The sequence below is a fragment of the Lissotriton helveticus genome, chromosome 6 (assembly GCF_964261635.1).
Source record: "Lissotriton helveticus chromosome 6, aLisHel1.1, whole genome shotgun sequence".
NCBI classification, from domain to species: Eukaryota; Metazoa; Chordata; class Amphibia; order Caudata; family Salamandridae; genus Lissotriton; species Lissotriton helveticus.
This window is the reverse complement of record NC_136067.1, coordinates 1917928559-1917947451: the sequence shown is the minus strand read 5'-3', so window position 1 is coordinate 1917947451 and position 18893 is coordinate 1917928559. Positions and strand designations below refer to the sequence as shown.

At 46.6% G+C, this 18893-nt stretch overlaps 1 protein-coding gene across 2 annotated transcripts in view; it reads right to left on the bottom strand.

Moving 5' to 3' along the window:
* The window catches only part of CDC42BPA (CDC42 binding protein kinase alpha), a 1077984-nt gene that overhangs the window by 105934 nt on the left and 953157 nt on the right, over positions 1–18893 (bottom strand). For both annotated transcript variants that reach the window (XM_078649868.1, XM_078649869.1), the window contains 4 exons: positions 14071–14207; positions 12661–12800; positions 1198–1279; positions 494–710 (listed from right to left, as the gene is read on the bottom strand). In XM_078649868.1, coding sequence (XP_078505994.1) covers positions 494–710; positions 1198–1279; positions 12661–12800; positions 14071–14207 — 576 coding nt within the window. The remainder of the gene's footprint in view (positions 1–493; positions 711–1197; positions 1280–12660; positions 12801–14070; positions 14208–18893) is intronic.

Genomic DNA, 18893 nt, shown 5'->3' with positions numbered 1-18893 from the left:
TTTGACAAAACAAAACCAAAACTCTGGCCCCAGAACCCAACGATCTTACTAGCCATGACCTTTGATCACGCAAAGCCAAACCTCTGGCCACTGAGGAGTCTTTGATAAAATGAAGCCAAACTCCTGTCTACTACAAACAGAGCAATGTGTATACAATGCTTAAAAAATCTATATAGTTTAAAAACATTTGCAGTCTCATTAACCACTTATTTATTTATAGCCATCGCCATCACTGGCTAATTATATATGTAGACCAAGAAGTCATTTTGGTGATCCTTTATCTGAGGCCAGGATGTCAATCATAGGTCCTTGAGGGTCGATTACAGATTCCTAGACTAACCAATAATAAGCTGTGTTTTATGTAGATTAATTGAAGGTAAATGTATATTTTCATGTAGTTGTATTGAAAACCTAACATGGATCATGCCAATGCTAGCCATGCTAATACCTGCTGCGACCACCCTGCCCATCAGTTACCCTATGGTCGTCTTACCCAAGATGGTAGCCGACTGCGTTGTTTTGATGAGCGGCAAGGTACTGTCATATGCCTCTTTGGGAATGTACACCGATCGGTCCTTCAGCTTGTTCTTCTTCAGGATCCGGTGCAGCTCATTCAGCACGCCCACCCACTTGCTCTTCTCACTCTCACTGTCCGCCAGGATCAGGATGGAGCACTTGTTATTGCACGCCGACAGCTGTGACGCTGTGACCTGTGGAGCAAGGGAGAAACCACATTTGCACTAACAAAAGACACAATGTGTGTTCTGCTGATGGAGGTGTCCACCCAGCAGTCCATCAAGACCTCCAGACACTGCTACAATGATTGTTTGGCATTACCAAAGAGAACCTATATGTAGTACATCTCTTTGTAGCAAAAATAACAAAGCATGGGTATATAACTACAGTTGCTGAAGAATACTCAATTAATAATCCTACACTACCCGAATTAACTTTTACTGTTAAGTGGAGAAGGTGGATTTTAGTATATTATCAAGTTCGCTATGCCCAAAGACTTCCAAAATCTGCATTTTACTTCACTCACATACATATCATCCAGAAACATCAAAATAACTGTACAACACACACAGATCATAATTTCCTCCTGTATATTACTCCCTCCACTTCACAAAGCTTTACTACACTAGAGTACCGTACAAAACACAACATCTCGTTTTAAGTTACTTGAAGTTTACTTACTCTGAAGATACAGGGAATGTCTTTTCGGTTTGCATGGATAACATCTGAAGCCAGGACAGAACTTACAGAAAAATCTTCATCCCTGACAAAGATAAATAATATTACATGGTGAGAAATGCGACTGCAATAGAGTGAGCACAGTGCCATAATAAACACGGATCGCACATATCTCTATGTGAGTATATATATGCAACACATCCTGAACTTTGAGCTAAACCTTCTGACATTTTTTATATCCTGGATTGTGTAGCGCTGTATCACAAACGAATACATGTGGCACATAATGCAACAGCTTCAAACTAGATTGGGAGCATATTTATATCACAAAAAAAGGAAGTTGTGCTACAACAGCCTTCCCTTCAGTAACTTTGCCTACAAGTTTCTCAAGATTAGCAACAGCATCTAAGTTATATTCGAGGAATTTAAGTACAAGGAAAGAGTCTTCTCTGCTGATACAAGGAGACAGCCAAGTCTGCATCGCTTCCAGGAATGAGGCAACCGGTTAGAAATCTGGTTTGCTGGTGTTCGGCTACTTCTCAGTGGTACAAGAAGCCATGCTGGGGCATGAATCTCAGGCGCTGGGAGGGTGCTGGTGATGTCTCTATGCTAAGACGGCCACAACCTGAAATACATACTCTCCCTTCTTATGTCTGTCTTCTGTTCTCAGACAAAGTGAATTGTACCTCTTTCTCATCCCGTCACCCCCATCTTTTTTCACTGCAGTGCACCTTCGGAGATTCAAGTAGAACAGATTCCTTCAAAAGTGCAGAAGAAAGCAGGTGCTGCATATTACACTCTTCTGGAAAGGTGGGGAACGCTACGAGCTATATAAAGGTCCATGTGCCAAGCCTCTACGGTAAAATGCAGTGCAGAAGCAGGTTTGGGAGCCAACTTGGGAATTATCACTCCTGGACCACAGACCACACTTAAATGGATAGCAACCATCTCTAGCAAAGGTGTCAGCCCTGAACTCAGCATTCAAGAGCCGTCTTAAGACAAGGTCACTTTTTGTTCCATACACCAATGTGTAGAGTGGGTCTAGCACATGGAGCTAGATCAACATTTCTTTTTTTTATATTCAAATCATTTTTATTGAAAAAAGAAATAAAGGAAAAGGAAGAAAGAAAGAAAATGTAAAGTAAAAGACACAAGGTCTCTGACACATGAAATTAATTACATACGAGATCATAACAAAATCATAGCAAATAAAGGCAGGGTAATACACAGTTTCGTGGTTTACATAAAAACTCATATCATGAGGTCTGAATGTGAAGTCCGAATCTAAGATGAGTGTTACATATACAATGCTGCATATACAATGTCCTTGTCCAGGTCCCTGGATTTCCAATTTCCATTTGTGTCCAACATTCCGTGTACTCATTCGAAATGAGTTCCGTTAGGGATGGTGATTTCACCCTTGTGCCACATCAATTTACATTACAAAGTATATAATAAGTAAACTCCACTTTGCTACAGAATATTACACATAACCATAGCACATCACAGAGGATCAAATGAAAATGATGAAGCATCAAGAGATTACCAAAGCTTCTTATGGGATGCGCGCCATGGGGAGGAATGCAGCGCAGGGTTGTCAGCTCCTCTTAGAAAGGATAACCATTCTTGCCATATCTTAAAGGACACCTCAGAGGCGCTCTTCCATTTACATAAGACTACTTTACAGGCCAGGGTGAGCAGTAGGTCAAGCAATTGGCGGTCATATGCATTAACTAGGTTCGGGTCTAGAACACCCCGTAGGACATAAAACGAATTCCCTTGCAGGTTTGAAACTGAAAATATGTTCTATGCAATCAAAAATGTTCTCCCAATATGTTTTCAGAGAGGGACAATTAAAAAGCATATGGGCCAAATCCCCTACAGCTGAGTCACAGTTCCAACACTTAGGGGTATCTCTCAGGTGGAGTTTAAAAAGCTTATCTGGCGTCCAGTACGTTCTGTTTAATAACATGTATTTGGTTTGGGATAATATTGGAGAGACTTTGTTCGAGAAAGCAGTGGTATGAATAGTGTCCCAGTCAAACATCAAGCCCGTAGAGTTGGGTTCCGACTCCCACCGCCTGTGGGCCTTTCTAGGTAGAGGGAGGAGACGTTTATATGTTTTCGAGACAAAATGACCAGCCGCCATGATACGTGTCATATGGGTCTTAAGCCAGGGATCATAGGGTTTAAGAGAGCGTGTTGATAAGAGGACTTTTAGTTTCAAAAAATCATAAAAATCTATCGGTGCCAGATTATGTAGGGCCTGGAGCGAGGAGAACGGTAAAGGGTGTATCCCATCATACTGGGCACTCACCAAATTGACACCTTTCTTGGACCAATATTCCCATTGAAGGGGTTTTCCTTCAATCTTAAGTGAGGGGTTACGCCACAAGGATACCAAGGTAGTTTTTTTAAATTTTCAAGCAGGTTTTGTGGGATTGATCGAGCCGTAAGAGGGCAAGTCTTGTGTTTATTAAAATGTATTTAGAGTGAGGAAGGTGGGAGAAATCCATAGTTAGTAGGGCAGGAAGGGGAACATTATCAATGAGGGATTTCTCAACATCCAGCCACAGCGGGGTGTAGGCCGAGTCTTCAATCAGCCATTGTGCTCCTTGTTTACATAGGAACGCAGTTTGATAATTCCTGAAGCTGGGGAGACCCAGGCCGCCTTTTTCTTTAGATAGCTGTAGCTTCTTCATTGATATCCTGGGTTTCTTCCCCTGTCACAGGAAAGTACCAAAAAGCTTGTCAACCCTGGTTAAAAAGTCATCTGAAAAAGTCATCGGCAACATACTTGCCAGGTAATTCACCAGTGGAGTCACCATCATTTTCAGGGTTTCGGCCCTCCCCCACCATGATAGGTACTTAGGAGACCACCCATCTAGTAATTTGGATATTTTCTTTAGGGTCAAGTTTTCATTAATGCGTAATGTAGAAATTAAGTCCTTATCAAAGTCCAACCCCAGATACTTGAAGCAGTCCGGATGCCAAGTTAGACCGGAGTCCCCCAGCACTTCCCTATTTCCCTGATTATTTAACAATTTAACCTCCGTTTTGTTTTTGTGTAATTTATACCCCGATACCTTTGAGAATTCATCAATAGTAGACATGAGGGCCGTTATTGCCTCCTCCTCTTTTTCCGAAACAACCAGAATGTCATCCTCATAGGCAGTTAGTTTTATTGTACAATCTTTAAAGGGATTCCCGAGATGCCCTCATTGTTCCGTATGTGGTGAAGGAATGATTCAATTGCCAGTAGGAATAAGGAAGGGGAGAGGGGGCACCCTTGTCTGGTTCCTTGCTGTAATTGGAATGATGAGGAGAACGATCCTCCCGCTCTAACTCTGGCCGAGGGGCAGGAATAAAGGGACATAACCATCCTCGTGAAGGACGTTCCTAGGTTAAATTTATTTAGCACTGCCTCCAGATATGTCCAGTCTACTTTGTCGAAAGCCTTTTCGGCATCGAGCGTGATTGCTACAGTAGGGGTGGTAATAAGCTTCGCCTTTTCGAGTACATGTGCTAATGCACAAGTTCCTACTTGTGTAACGATTTATCTGTAAGAGACATTAGTTAGTGATAGATTCCTTACCTTAGAATATCCCCAGGCGTCAGACTGGATCCGGAAATTGTTGCGTAGCAGTACCCTTGCGCGTCGGTAGGCGTCGTCTGCGGCTCCGCGTCCGTCGTCGGCGCCGTGGGCGCCGTGATGATGTCGTCGGAGTACTTAGACGCCGCCTCCGCGTGCTGACGTCAGTTCTTAGACACAGCTTTTCCGCGCCAGAAGCGCTGAGCCATGTTAAAAACCAACACTGGTGCCATTGAAACTAGGGCCCTGAAAGGGGATGACCTTAACCCTAGATATCGGTTCGCAGAATGGGGAGGATGGGTGGGTCGGTAAGGAATCTATCACTAACTAATGTCTCTTACAGATATATCGTTACAAGTAGTAACTTGTGCATCTGAAAGAGACACGTTAGTGATAGATTCCTTACCTTAGAATAGATACCCCAGCAATACCAACCCCGGTGGTGGGTCTGCGAACCAATAATCACACCAGAAAGTCCTGGAGGACAGAACGGCCAAAGAAGCCATCCCTCCGGACTTGACTGTCCAGGCAATAGTGTCTTGCAAACGTGTGCAGCGAGGCCCACGTAGCTGCCTGGCAAAAGTCCTGCAAGGGCACTCCCCGGCCCAGGGCAGTTGTAGTCGCCGTGGCCCGAGTGGAATGAGCCCATAATCCAACAGGGGGCTCCTTTTTAGCCAAGGAGTAACATGCCTGGATACACAAGATGATCCACCGAGAGATGGTCCGCTTGTGCACCACCTTTCCCTTCTTAGCGCCCACGTAACCAACAAAGAGTTGGTCATCCACCCGGAACTGGCGTGTGCCATCCAGATAGAAAGAGAGCGCACGTTTTGGGTCCAGACGGTGGAGCCACTCTTCCTCTTTAGAGGGATGCGGTGGCGGAAAGAAGGTAGTCAAGGTGATAGACTGCCCGATGTGGAAGGCCGTGACAACCTTGGGCAGGAATGATGGCCTAGTCCGCAACACAACCGTGTCCGGATGGACAGAAAGGAAAGGGGGTTTAGATGAAAGATCCTGGAGCTCACTCACTCTCCTGGCAGAGGTGATGGCAACTAGGAAAGCAGTCTTCAGAGTAAGAAGGCGGAGAGGGCAGTTGTGAAGTGGCTCAAAGGGAGCGCACATCAGAAATGTAAGAACAAGGTTCAAGTCCCACTGAGGCATCACAAACGGAACAGGAGGGAACGTGTGTGTGATGCCCTTCAAAAACCTATTTACAATTGGGGACTTGAACAAAGAAGGTTGATCAGGCAGCCTCAGAAAGGCTGAAAGGGCAGAAAGGTAGCCCTTGATAGTGTCCAGAGCAGAGCCCTGCTGGGCAAGAGAAAGAAGGAAGAGAAGAACCTCAGAAAGAGGGGCAGAAAGTGGATCCACAGCCTTTGCTGTGCACTATGCCACAAATCTGTTCCACCTGCAGGCGTATACCGACTTTGTGGAGGGACGCCTGGCTGCCAGAATGACATTACAGACTTCAGGAGGCAAGTCAAATGGCCTCAACTGTCGCCGCTCAATCTCCAAGCATGGAGGTGGAGACTGGACAGGTTCGGGTGGAGGACCGTCCCCTGCTGCTGCGACAGAAGGTCCTCCTGAAGAGGCAGACGAACCGGGGGATCGACTGACATACTGAGTTGCTCCGGATACCAGTACCTTCGTGCCCAGTCCGGAGCCACAAGGATGACTTGAGCCCGGTCGCGCTTGATCTTCTTCAGCACTCTGGGTAGAAGTGGTATAGGCGGAAAGGCGTACAACAGACCGCAGCTCCACTCGCGACGAAAAGAGTCGCCGAGCGAGTGCCGCCTTGGAAATTCCAACGCGCAGAACTGATGAAATTGCGCGTTCTCTTCGGTGGCGAATAGATCTAACCAAGGCTCTCCCCACTGCTGAAAGAAGCCTTGCGCCACGTCCGAGTTCAGACGCCATTCGTGATCCATCATGCACCGACGGCTGAGTTCGTCCGCCCTGGCGTTCAGAGAACCTGCAGGTGTTGAACCACCAGGGTCACGCCCTGATGTTCTAGCCACTGCCAAAGGCGCAGAGCCTCCTGGCAAAGGGTCCACGACCCCACCCCGCCCTGTTTGTTGCAGTACCACATGGCGGTGGTGTTGTCTGTGAACACCTGCACTACACTCCCCCGGACTGAGGGGAGGAATGCCTTCAATGCTAGACGAATCGCCCGCAGCTCCAAAAGGCAGAGGCCTCTGATCTCCGCCTCTCCCATGTGGCCTCCCCAGCCCTGGAGGGACGCGTCCGTCACAACTACGTGCTCCGGTTGGGGAAGGGAGAGGGATCTGCCGCTGACCCAATCGCGGTCCGTGAGCCACCACTGCAGCTGTCTTGCAGTGCCCTCCGAGATCAGGACATGGTTGGAAAGGTTGCCCTGGTGCTGGGCCCACTGAAACTTCAGGTCCAACTGCAGAGCCCGCATCCGCCAACGGGCGTGATGCACTAGAAGGATGCAGGAGGCCAACAGCCCCAGAAGCCGCAGCGTCAACCTGAACGAGACACGGGATAAAGGCTGAAAGAGTGGAATCAGAGCCTGAATATCCCGAACCCGCTGCTCGGGAGGATAAACCCGAAACTGCGCCGAGTCGAGAACCGCTCCGATAAAGAGGAGCTTCTGAGAGGGGCACAGGTGTGACTTCGGCACATTGATGGAGAACCCCAGCTGGTGCAGGAGGTCTGCCGTCGTCTGGAGGTGGCTGACGACTGTCTGGGGCGAGCCCGCCTTCAACAACCAGTCGTCGAGGTAGGGGAAGACTGAAACCCCTAACCTGCGCAGATGAGCTGCGACCACAGCCATCACCTTTGTGAACACCCGTGGGGTGCTGGTAAGGCCGAAGGGGAGCACGGTAAACTGAAAGTGCTTGTGGCCAACCGTGAACCGCAGGTAGCGCCCGTGGGGCGGCAGGACGGGATGTGGAAATAAGCGTCCTGCAAGTCCAACGTTACCATCCAGTCTTCTGGGTCATGGGCAGCTAGGACCTGAGCCAGTGTCAGCATTTTGAACTTCTCCTTCCGGAGGAAGCCGTTGACGTTCCGTAGGTCCAAGATAGGGCGTAGGCCACCTTTGCCCTTCTTGGGTACCAGAAAGTAGTGGGAGTAACAACCACACCCTACTTCTGGCCCAGGAACGCGCTCGATGGCCCCCTTGGCCAAGAGGGCCGTAACTTCCTCCTGCAGAAGCCGCAAATGATCCCCCGGTGGTATTGCGGTGGCATGGCTGGAGGGGTCGTCTCGAAAGGGAGGGAGTAGCCCCTTCAGACGATTTGCAGCACCCACCTGTCCGAAGTGACAGTGTGCCAGTGGAGGAGGTGATGGCGAACCCTGCCCCCCACTGGCGACGCATGGGCCTGAAAGCACGGACTAGGAGGGCTTTGAGGCGGATGCTGCGGGGGAAGGTGTGGACTGACCTCGCCGTTGTTCCCGACCGCCGCCACGGCGGTTTCCACGGCCGCCACCGCGTTGGGTATTACCCTGCGGTGCGTGGCTGGCAGCACTTGTGGGTACACCCCTTCCGTGGCCACGAAAGGAGTGAAAGGCAGCCGATTGCTGGCGCGGGGCCGAGAGGCCCAAGGACTTGGCCGTAGCCTTGAAGTCCTTAAAGCGCTCAAGCGCATGGTCTGCCTTGTTGCCAAAAAGGCGACGGCCATCAAACGGCATGTCCATGAGTGTATTCTGGACATCAGCCGAGAAGTTGGCGGATCTCAACCAGGCGTGGCGACGAATCGCCACCGTCGTTGCCATCGCTCTGCCCAGTGAGTCGGTGGTATCCAGTCCATACCGAATAGAATAACGTGCCGCATCTCGGCCTTCCACAAGGGTTTGGCCGAGTTTAGCCCGTACCTCCAACGGGCATTCTGGCAGCACTTCCGCGACCGTGTCCCACAGGGAGTGGGTGTAGCAGCCCAAGAGGCATGCAGTGTTGGAAGACCGCAGTCCCAAACTTAGGGAGGAGAATACCTTCTTGCCGTATTGCTCATACCTCTTGGATTCCCTGTCCGGCGGGGCCGACGGGAATGCGGTCTGGGAATTGGAGGCCTGGATCACCAGGCTCTCAGGGGTGGGGTGGGTGGACAGGAAACAAGGGTCGCCCGGGGCCGGGCGGTGGCGTCTGGCCACATTCCTATCTACAGGCGAACCTGTAGCGGGCCTGGACCAAGTGCCCAAAAGAACGTTGGTCAAGGCATCATTAAACGGCAGCAGAGGCTCAGCCGAGCTTGACTGCGGTTTAAGGACCTCAGTGAGGAGGTTAGTCCTCACTGCCGCGACGGGGAGATCAAGGCCAAAGGCCTTGGCCGCCCGCGTCAGCACCACACTGTAGGTAGCCCCCTTCTCCGTAGCCACGGTAGGAGGGGAGACAAAGCCAGTGTCTGGTGATGTGTCCAGACCACTGGAATCCCCAAGTCCACCTGTCCAGTCCTCCTGGGAATGACACTCGCGTGTCAGAGGGTCCTCAGACCCCTCCCAATCTTCCTCATCACCCATCTCCTGGTACCCAGGGGTGTCAAATGATGGGGCCGGCTCATGAAAGGTGAACTCTCCGAACAGCGTCTGAAGCGGCGCCCAGCGGCGCCGCTCCGGTGCCGGAGCCGGATCGAGGGAGGCCTCGGGAACGGCGCCGCCCGAAGACGGCGCCGGGTGTGACACCTGAGGGATCGGCGCCGGGGAGGTCGTTAGGTCCACCGGCGACGACCCGGATCCGGAACCGGATCCAGTGGGGCCCTGCGGTGCCAGGCCCGAAGGCGCCGGCGGCGCCGAGGCCGAAGCACTGGACGGCGTCGGGGCCGGAGCCCCCGACCCGCTAGGGCCCACAAACGGGTCCGCTGTGCCCGAAGGAGGAGTGAGAGACCTCATGGCCATGAGGAACTGCTCGATCTCCTCCGGCGTCGTGCGCGGCCCAGGGACCGGAGGGTATGGGGCCGGACGCGACGCCTGCGACAGCGACGGAGCCGCGTGGGCGGTGTCACCTGAACCCCCAGCTGCGTCGAGCGAGCATCGGGGGGAGTCGGAAGAGCGATGACGTCTCTTCGACTTCTTGTGCTTACCTGACGACTTCGACCCTGAGGAGTGATGTCGACTCCCGGAGCTACGATGGCTCCGCTCCTGCGACCGGTCCCTCGACCTCCGTCCAGGCCGGGACCTCTCTCGGCACGGGGCCGACAGCCGGAGTTAGAGTCGCTTTTGAAGTGAGGGCCCGGCAGTCGGAACAGGTCTTGTCGTCGTGGTCGACGCCAAGACAATGGAGACACCGACGGTGAGGGTCGGTGACCGACATCAGTCGGTCGCAATCCTCACAGGGCTTAAAACCTGGCATCCCTACCGGCACCGTTCGGAGTCGAAGACTCGAAAAAGAATGATCAAAAGAGATCAAAAAAGTTTAGTCAAAAAAGACTAAGGTACCACTTTTTCCAGATCTGCGCTGCTGGCGCGGAAAAAAGAAGAACTGACGTCAGCACGCGGAGGCGGCGTCTAAGTACTCGGACGACGTCATCACGGCGCCCACGACGCCGACGACGGACGCGGAGCCGCAGACGACGCCTACCGACGCGCAAGGGTACTGCTGCGCAAAAATCTCCGGGATCCAGTCTGACGCCTGGGGATATTCTAAGGTAAGGAATCTATCACTAACGTGTCTCTTTCAGATGTCCTGGTATTGTCTCTGGATAGCCTATATTTCAAGAAACCTGCCTGGGAGGGGTGGATAAGTTTGGGCAGAACTTTCTTGAGGCGGTTGGCTAAGATCATGGCTATGAGCTTACAGTCGAGGTTGATAAGAGAGATAGGTCTATAGTTTTTAGGGAGTATTGGATCTTTCCCATCTTTGGGCAGGATGGCAATGATAGCTTCAGATAGTGTGCCTTTCGCTTCCCCTGTGTTGTTGATTTCCTGAAACAGGTGTAGGAGTGGAAGTGATAGGAGAGAAGAGAAGCACTTATAAAATCTAACACTGAACCCGTCTGGTCTGGGGGCCTTTCCGCATTTTAACGATTTGATAGCCTTTTCAATCTCCAGGATCGAGATTGGATTATTAAGGTCGACAATGTGGACAGCCTGACCTATGTATGCAGCAAATAATAATGATATAGACAAAAACAAAAGAAATTCCAAACTCCTACCCCGCCCTGCCCTCCCCCCGACCCTCCCCCACCCCTCCCAGCCCACCCATCCCACCCCGAATGAAAATAGTAGGCATGGTGACGAGGAAAAAACAGCGTCCCTCCCATGGCCTTGTACAGAAACTATATTGATAATTGGAAACTGGAGCAACAATTAAAACATCGTAGAACATTGGTTGCCGGAAGCAGTGCATTTATAAACCATTACACTTTTGGTGAAAATCACATGTGATGTAAGCACGGCAAGTCATGTCACACTTGAGACAGTTTGCTTTCTTTACTATAATCCTCTTTGCTACCCACTTTACTACACTCCTCCTTACTACAATCCTGTATAATTCCATCTCTGAGCACAGCTCATAGGCTAATGGGTATAATGACAATAAGGTTTGTCAGTTACATTTAGTCTAGATAGAGATGAGACGAAGGTGTGATCAACAGCTAACGCATTCTGACGAGAGTAACAAGTTACAGATGAGGTACGGAGTCAGCACAGCTATCTGGATAGGCTGCGCCATTATTATTCAGAGCAGATTTAGAGGTGAACCTAGAACAATACACTTAGACGGAAATAACCTGGTATCAAAGAGGCAGGGCATCCCCCTCCCCCACAACATCGTCATTACTTAGGACCTATCTCTGCAACAAAACAACTTAATAACAGAGCAATGTACATAGCAATTATGTGAGATACAACACAGACAGCAGGCAGCTGGAGCATAGAGAAACTCTTTTGGTACATGGGATTAGAGACCTGCATAAGGAAAAGGATACTCATTTAGGAGCAGCTGCTAGATCAACATTTTTCATGAGTTTTTCTCCTCCGTGGTTTCCACCACAACACCGAGCAGGTTAAAGACGAGGCCTGGGCCTGAGTGCTCAGTAATCTGCAGCCTATGGCTCCCAAAACACACAGCTGTCAATAAGTGATAGAAGTTTCTGCCATCCTTCGGATAATCCTTCCTGACTTTTTACAGCGACAGTCTCACTAGCACAGTCCTCACCTTTTCACCGCAATGCTGTCACCTCATCTCCAGGGTGTTTTGCACGGCAGCCCCATCTGCCATGTACAACAGTGGCAAAGCACATATGCTACTGCACTTTCACCACACCTCTTCAAAGAACACAAATACTCTACTGCCCCATCAGATGTTAACCGTGGCCTTTGGCCCTGTACAGCGCTCCATTGCCATTCAGCTAGGATTGCACTATACAAAAGACCACAGGCACACAGACATCCTTGCTGGAAACACTCGCATCACGACAAATCAACCTCTGATCTGACCTATAGCTTCTATAGACGAATGACAGAGCCACTGCTCCAACTGTGATATTGGATTAGCTGCATTATTCAAGGCATACGAGTTATGAGTATAGATATTTTGCACATATAGTATTTAATGCTAAAATAGCACCTCTGAGGGCCTAACCCATTCTCCACTCCCTGGTCCATTTGGTTCATTCCAACTGATGTTTGCCAACATTCCAAATGAGGACAGTTGGGATGACAAGGGATACTTTGTTCTTCGCCATTTCTTCTTCATTTAATAGTCCAAATTGTAAGTTTACCTATGGCTTCACCATTACAAAACTGACAACTTCGATCTTTACCTCCCCATTCCAGTTTAGCAACCTGAAATCCTCATTTTTGTGCCCAGAAGCCCAGAAACCCAAGCAAGTTGTATTCTGAAAATATAAATATTTGGTTTACAATTTTGCCACAGACTGAAGGGACATGCTATGCCACACCCGAACACTTACCTCATGTCAATCACCTGACTGACAACCACAGTGGGCTGAGACGCTTTCCCCTCAGCAATCTCATACAAAAATAGCTTAAAATCGCACACCACGGCCAGCGCTCTCTGCCACCCTTTCTTCACCCCAGTCGGCTTGGGAACCTGTAATACAACAATATCCAGATTGGATACAGATTAACTTTAATTTGAAGTAAGGCATAATAAATCGATGTGTAAACACTGCACAATCACTTTCTTTAGTGGTGATCCACAAAATGACCAACCCCTCTATGAAAGTGATGCTATTCATAATCAAATATTTATCCATTAAATCACTTATTTGTCTTTAAAACTGCATTAACATATACTGCACCCAAATCACAATTGTTTTGCTTGGCCTGCATAGAACAAACGTTTTTAAGGCTTTGCCGAAGGTGAACATGGTATCAGTTCTGTGCAGGAAGCTGGGGCTGGAACTTCCTTAATACTTTGGCAAGAAAACATGTAAAAAAAAAAAAAGAAAAAGGCCAGAATGTGGAGCTAGCAGGTGACTGGTGAAATAATCACTTAATTAATAACGGACTTAATTTCCGTGCTAAAGATGATTATACTGAGGGATTTGTTTGGCACCACATAGTGCATAAAACAAGCATGTGTTCAACACCAGGCTTCGGTTCACAGTTTACACATTCCAGTGTCTATTACCGAGTGTGGGCGAAATCAGGCAGGAATAATAATTTTCAGGAATTCCTTAGAATAATATTCAGAATCAAAACTCCAGAACCAAGAAACAGATGGTGGCAATATGTTTTGGCTACTAAACCTGGAGCTAACAGACTCAGTGGTCAAGGCCTTTGATTCTACAAACTGACAAATAATTCAATTCAGCCTTAATGTATGCACAGGCAGATTACTTACAAGGAACAGCCAACTGCAAGGGGACGCATTAAAAATTGTATTTGAAAACTTTGGTCAGATGTAAGATACATATAGCTGTATTTACAATAGGGGTTTTCATCTCTTGGACTTATAAGTGCCCAGTAGATTCTATGCAAGGAAATGTACTAGTTTCATGCATATTTGTTTTTAAAACAGCTGTGACTAACATCCATGAAATGCATGTTCCAGTATTCTGACACTTATATCAAATCCACAATTCCGTGAAATACGAAAACTACATCACAATCAAAAAAGTGTTTCTTTTGAAACCTGCGGGACAAAAGCCATAATGATCAATGCACGTTAACGCTGAAGTATTTGTGATTTCTATACAGAGTAAGTTCTGCACGGCACTACAAATATAGTATACCCCTACTCCATGCACATAGTTATTGATTGAAAATGTATTTTGCTGTATGACATGGTTCAAAGCAATTATCGAAAACTGAAAAGACTGTGTGGCTAGAAAGCTTCCCACATTCACAATACTTACTCTAACATGACCTTCGTACGCTGTTCCTATGCCTTTCTGTGGATCAATGCCAAGCGGGCCCTTGGTCTGCTCCGGAGGGATTGGGCACACGGCTGGTGCTTTGTCTGCACAGGTCACGTGACAGGAGAAGCCACACACTTTACCCAGAAGAGAAAAAAGAAAAGGGTTCATACATCAGATTTCAGCGTACATTAAATCCTTTGTGACGTGACATACAGTGAGTATCACTGGAAAGCCACAGCTGAACATATATCCAATAATAACAGTCAGGTTCACCTGTCACATTTTGTGCGTAAAAAGTTGATGCATGCACATTGTCCACAAGAACAACCTTCGCGTCTATGGTTGTTAATTTTCCTTCTCAGTTCTTCTCTCCTTTACCACTATCAGTACACGGATCCCACTAGGGGAAAACAACATGACTTCTTTGTTAAAAGGATCAGAAATTCAATATGAGGTCTCACACTCAAAGACCAGACCGCTCCTGATCACTTACAATGCTGTAAATGCACCAACCATAACAGTTTCAGGACTTGACTTCGAAAAGATTAAACTAAATGGGCTAGGAGCCAGAGGACTTGAGATGGCAATGCTGATTCATGCGCATCACGTCCAACAATGCAGATTAGTATATTTATTTATCGTCCATGAGTTCATCTCTAGGTAACCACGCTGTTGCAAGTCCCCAAAACTGGAAAGTTGAGGGCTCAGAAATACTGGTCAGAAAAGGACCATTAGAGAACACAATTGTTCTCGGCCTGTGCCTAAGCACAGAGTCTGTCTTAATTTGTGAAGATCATAATAATTCACTGCTATGCAGCCATACGTTTCTGTAATCTCTCACCATTGTTTTTTGGTTTCTTAAAGGCAGAGTATTGATTCTTCTTTTACAAACTCGTACCACAAATCCGAGGCAGCTTCCAGCCAACAAGAAAGGGCACTGACAGGAGCTTGAGGGGCCCGGGACTTAACCTAAGCAAAGTAATGTGCACCTACTAACACTTTCTTGCAGGTTAAGGTTCAGCAAGACCAATCTCAATGCCCTTCTTACATTGTGTATCTTACTTTTTAGCATGAGGATGCTTGCAGACATTGAAAGCATATAAATGAACCTTGAAAGCTTTCAACCCCAACTTTCAATGAATGTCAAGTCACCTGGATTCATGCTGGACACCAACCTCATCCTCAGAGAACACATTGCCCAAAAAAACCACAAGGGTGGTCTGTACCAACTGTAGAGACAGTGAAACCGTTGATTCCAGAAAGCGACTTCAGAACTGCTGCCTTCGTACTCTTCCATCTAAATGATGGTAATGCTCTACTCCATGGCCTCCCAGACCCCACAATGGCACCCCTTAAGGTCACCCCTTTACGCAGTAGGACGTCTTACCCAGGGCTTCAGGAAAAATCACCACATCACTCCAAGACTGAAGAAAGTCCATTGGCTCCCTATGCTGACCTGCACCATGTTCAAAACCTGCTCCATCATTTATAAAGCCATCTTGACCTGTACCCGGCCTATCTTACAGACCCATCTCTGATGGTTTCTGTCGAACCCACAGTCAGGACACCATCAGACTTCAGTCAAATAAGAGTGAATAAAAAAAACGAGACAGCAGGCCATTTCCATTTATGCACCCAGGATCTGGAACAACACCCCTCTATCCATCAGGTCTGCACCAACACTGCTCCAATGTAGGAAAGAGATGAAAGAGATGAAGACTCTCCTCTTTAATGAACACCACATCACAATGTATTGGTGCAAAGAGCTAACCAGCTGGTGGATGTTGGCATTGGATGTAATGGAGTTTTGGGTGTGCCATTTGCCAGATCTTTCCTAAATTTCTATGACTATTCACAGGACTAGATTATCACTTTTCTTCTCCCCCCCCCCCTCAGTGCCTTTCTGACGCATGGTACGTGTAGAACCCAAGGCTAGGTCAGAGTGGCATGGTAACGCATCAGGTACTGCCATGCTGGGTGAAGAAAGGAAAAGCTGGGGAAGACAGTGGAAAAACCCACAGACAGGACAATGTTCATCTCTGCGACCCACAATAGCCAACCAAATCCTCAATCCACCACTCATTTCCACCACACTGTGCCCCCATTAAATCAGCCATACACCGTCAAACTGTGACTAAGACCACAGCCAAGTCTTTCCCCATTCAGCTTTGTGGGTAAGGTCACTATGTGGATTTCAGTGCCTTCTAAACCTTCACAATTTGGTGACCTTGAGTTCATCAACAGCCTGGGAGTAGGGTTGGAAAGTTCAAAATAGTTCGAAGTGATGCAATATGAAACACCTTGTTTACTGTCATAGTGAGTTTATTAGTGAAGGTATTCTCAAAGATCCTGGGACTTTGGTATCATTGTATACCTTTGGGACATTTCTAACCAGCATCATATTTTGATTTGGAAACGTGAAACCATGACCAATATGTAACCAATGCTGCAATATCTATTTTGTAAATGTGTGTACGAGGTGTGCCCAGGCCTATTAGTTCAATATGTTATACTCAAAATAGTCCACACACTGCACTATTCAAGGTCAAGCCTAGTCAAGCAAAACATTACACATAATTTTCAAGCATCACCTCAACCTCTTCCTTCCACTTGCCCCAAGCAAATTCCTCGCTGGGCTGGGAAACAAGTTCAAAATATTTTAAATTAATGCATTTTTTTTTATTTTTTATAAAACTCACATCAGTTTGTCACAGCTGGTTAGAGATATGCACTAAATTTGGACTGTCTATTTTGAGAGGTTCAGCTGTCTGGTCGCGTTGGAAAGCCTGAGTCAACAATGTGTGTGTTTATAGATCTGTACACTGACTTTCTCTAAATACACTGAGAATGATGTGGCAGAGATTACCAATAAGAGAGCAATAGAACTCTGCAACAAGCAAAAATCCACTTACGGTATGAAATTCTTGTTTATAAAAAGTCAAAAACATACAAAAGAAGGTCACCCTGTGTCTAAATTGTAAAATAATATATCTCGGACTCCTGTGCTGGACTCTGATGGGAACCAGCCGGGTTGCATGTTCAGAAGGGGAAGTTGGAAGAGGAAATCAAATCATTATCAGCTTTTATTTCATAAGTATAAATATAGGTTTCCGCTGCCCTGCGGAAGGGGCGTACAGCTTACAGGCTGAGATAAGCAATGCTCGCCTGGAGAACACCAGCACTGGGCTATGATGAACTGGTTTCAAAATAGCTCTACTTAAACGTTGGCAAAAAGAAAGACAGTGAACCCTATAAAAATAACACCACTGTTTCCAGTCCTTGGATTGTTAGATGTTATTCTAGTGCATATTATTGAATTTGCCTAGGGTGTGGTAGGATATTCTCTGTAATGAACATTTGCTGGCGTACTCCACTGTTCTTAAACATTTCCCTCTTGAAAAAGGCATTTAAATTGTGGGAATGCAGCTGTGTCCAAAGTTTGAAAACCACCTTTATAATTGCGCAAAAAAGAAAAGTTACTTATCTGAAAAAATATCTACTTTCCTGAAACTATAGTCAGTGACCTAAAACCTGCAGGTGTTTTGTATTGTCCTTTCTATATTCCATTTTTGGGTGGGACAATCCTGCAGCAATTGTTACTGTCAGCGTGTAAAGCAAAAACCCTCTCTCCTTTCACAACATCAGCCCCTAGACGCACAAAGAGAGAAAAACAATAGTATTTTACCACAAAACGAAGATACGGACGCATGGGCCCTTGGCGGGAAGTTGTATTGTTATTGTACTCATGAATAAGGCAATACTGAAAGGGGGGTGCCCTCTGACATTTTCTGCCTCGCATGGCAATTAGAACACCTGTGCCTTAATTAAAAAATAATGTAAATAGAATTACATGGCAGTACCAGAGCAGCACTGTCTGTGGGTGGACTGCATCAGAGAAATGTGTTTTTTTTTTTTACTGGAATTGTTTTTCACTTGCATTTGACTTTATTACAAAAATAAAACTATTACATATTTGGTTTTCAAATGTGTTTTTCACTGTATTTAACTTTGTGTGTTATTTTAATTTCTATGCACAATACTGTCTTTCATATGTGTTCGTATGTATGATGTTATTACATATTTTTTCTTTTTCAAACAAAATAAATGGTTAACATTAAAAAATAAATGTAAAAAATCCAAGAATTGAAGCCCCATTGTTCGTTTATAGGGGCAGGGAGGTGTATGATGCTTAGGAAGGATGTCATCCCAGTAATGTAAGGGCACATCACTGCCAGCCTTGTTCGTGGTGCACTAAAGCACTCTGAAGCTGAAGAAAGCGGGCATTTTTGTGCTATAAACAGTTTTAAAAAAATTACAGTAATAACCAAATAAATTACTATGTGGATGTGGCACATCTTTAAAGCGTTAGGCGGCAATCCATACACAAAAATAAAAAATTCTGATGCACAAAAATTAATAAATGAGGGTCTTCATCGAATCAGCCATTAAACCTTAAAATCTGTACAGCTATGAAAAATACTTCCATTAAATAAAAATAAGTGCATGTTTCAAATAAAGTTGGTTCCCATGAGAAATGCTCAATACCAATAAACAATTTTTGAGCCATATGGATATGATGTAATTCCAAGGTACCTGGTTATTACATGCTTGCACTTTAGTTGGAAATGGTCTGTTTGAGTCTGAGATTATATTGGGACATTCTGGTTTTGTTAGATTTTAATGTAAACATTATTTAGAATATAGAACACTTTTTTTATGATTCCAGAAATGAAAGCATAAACTGTACACACAGAAGCTTTCCCTGTGGACATGTTTTGGGGCACTGCATACGCCACACAGATCTTACACTATTTTATTAA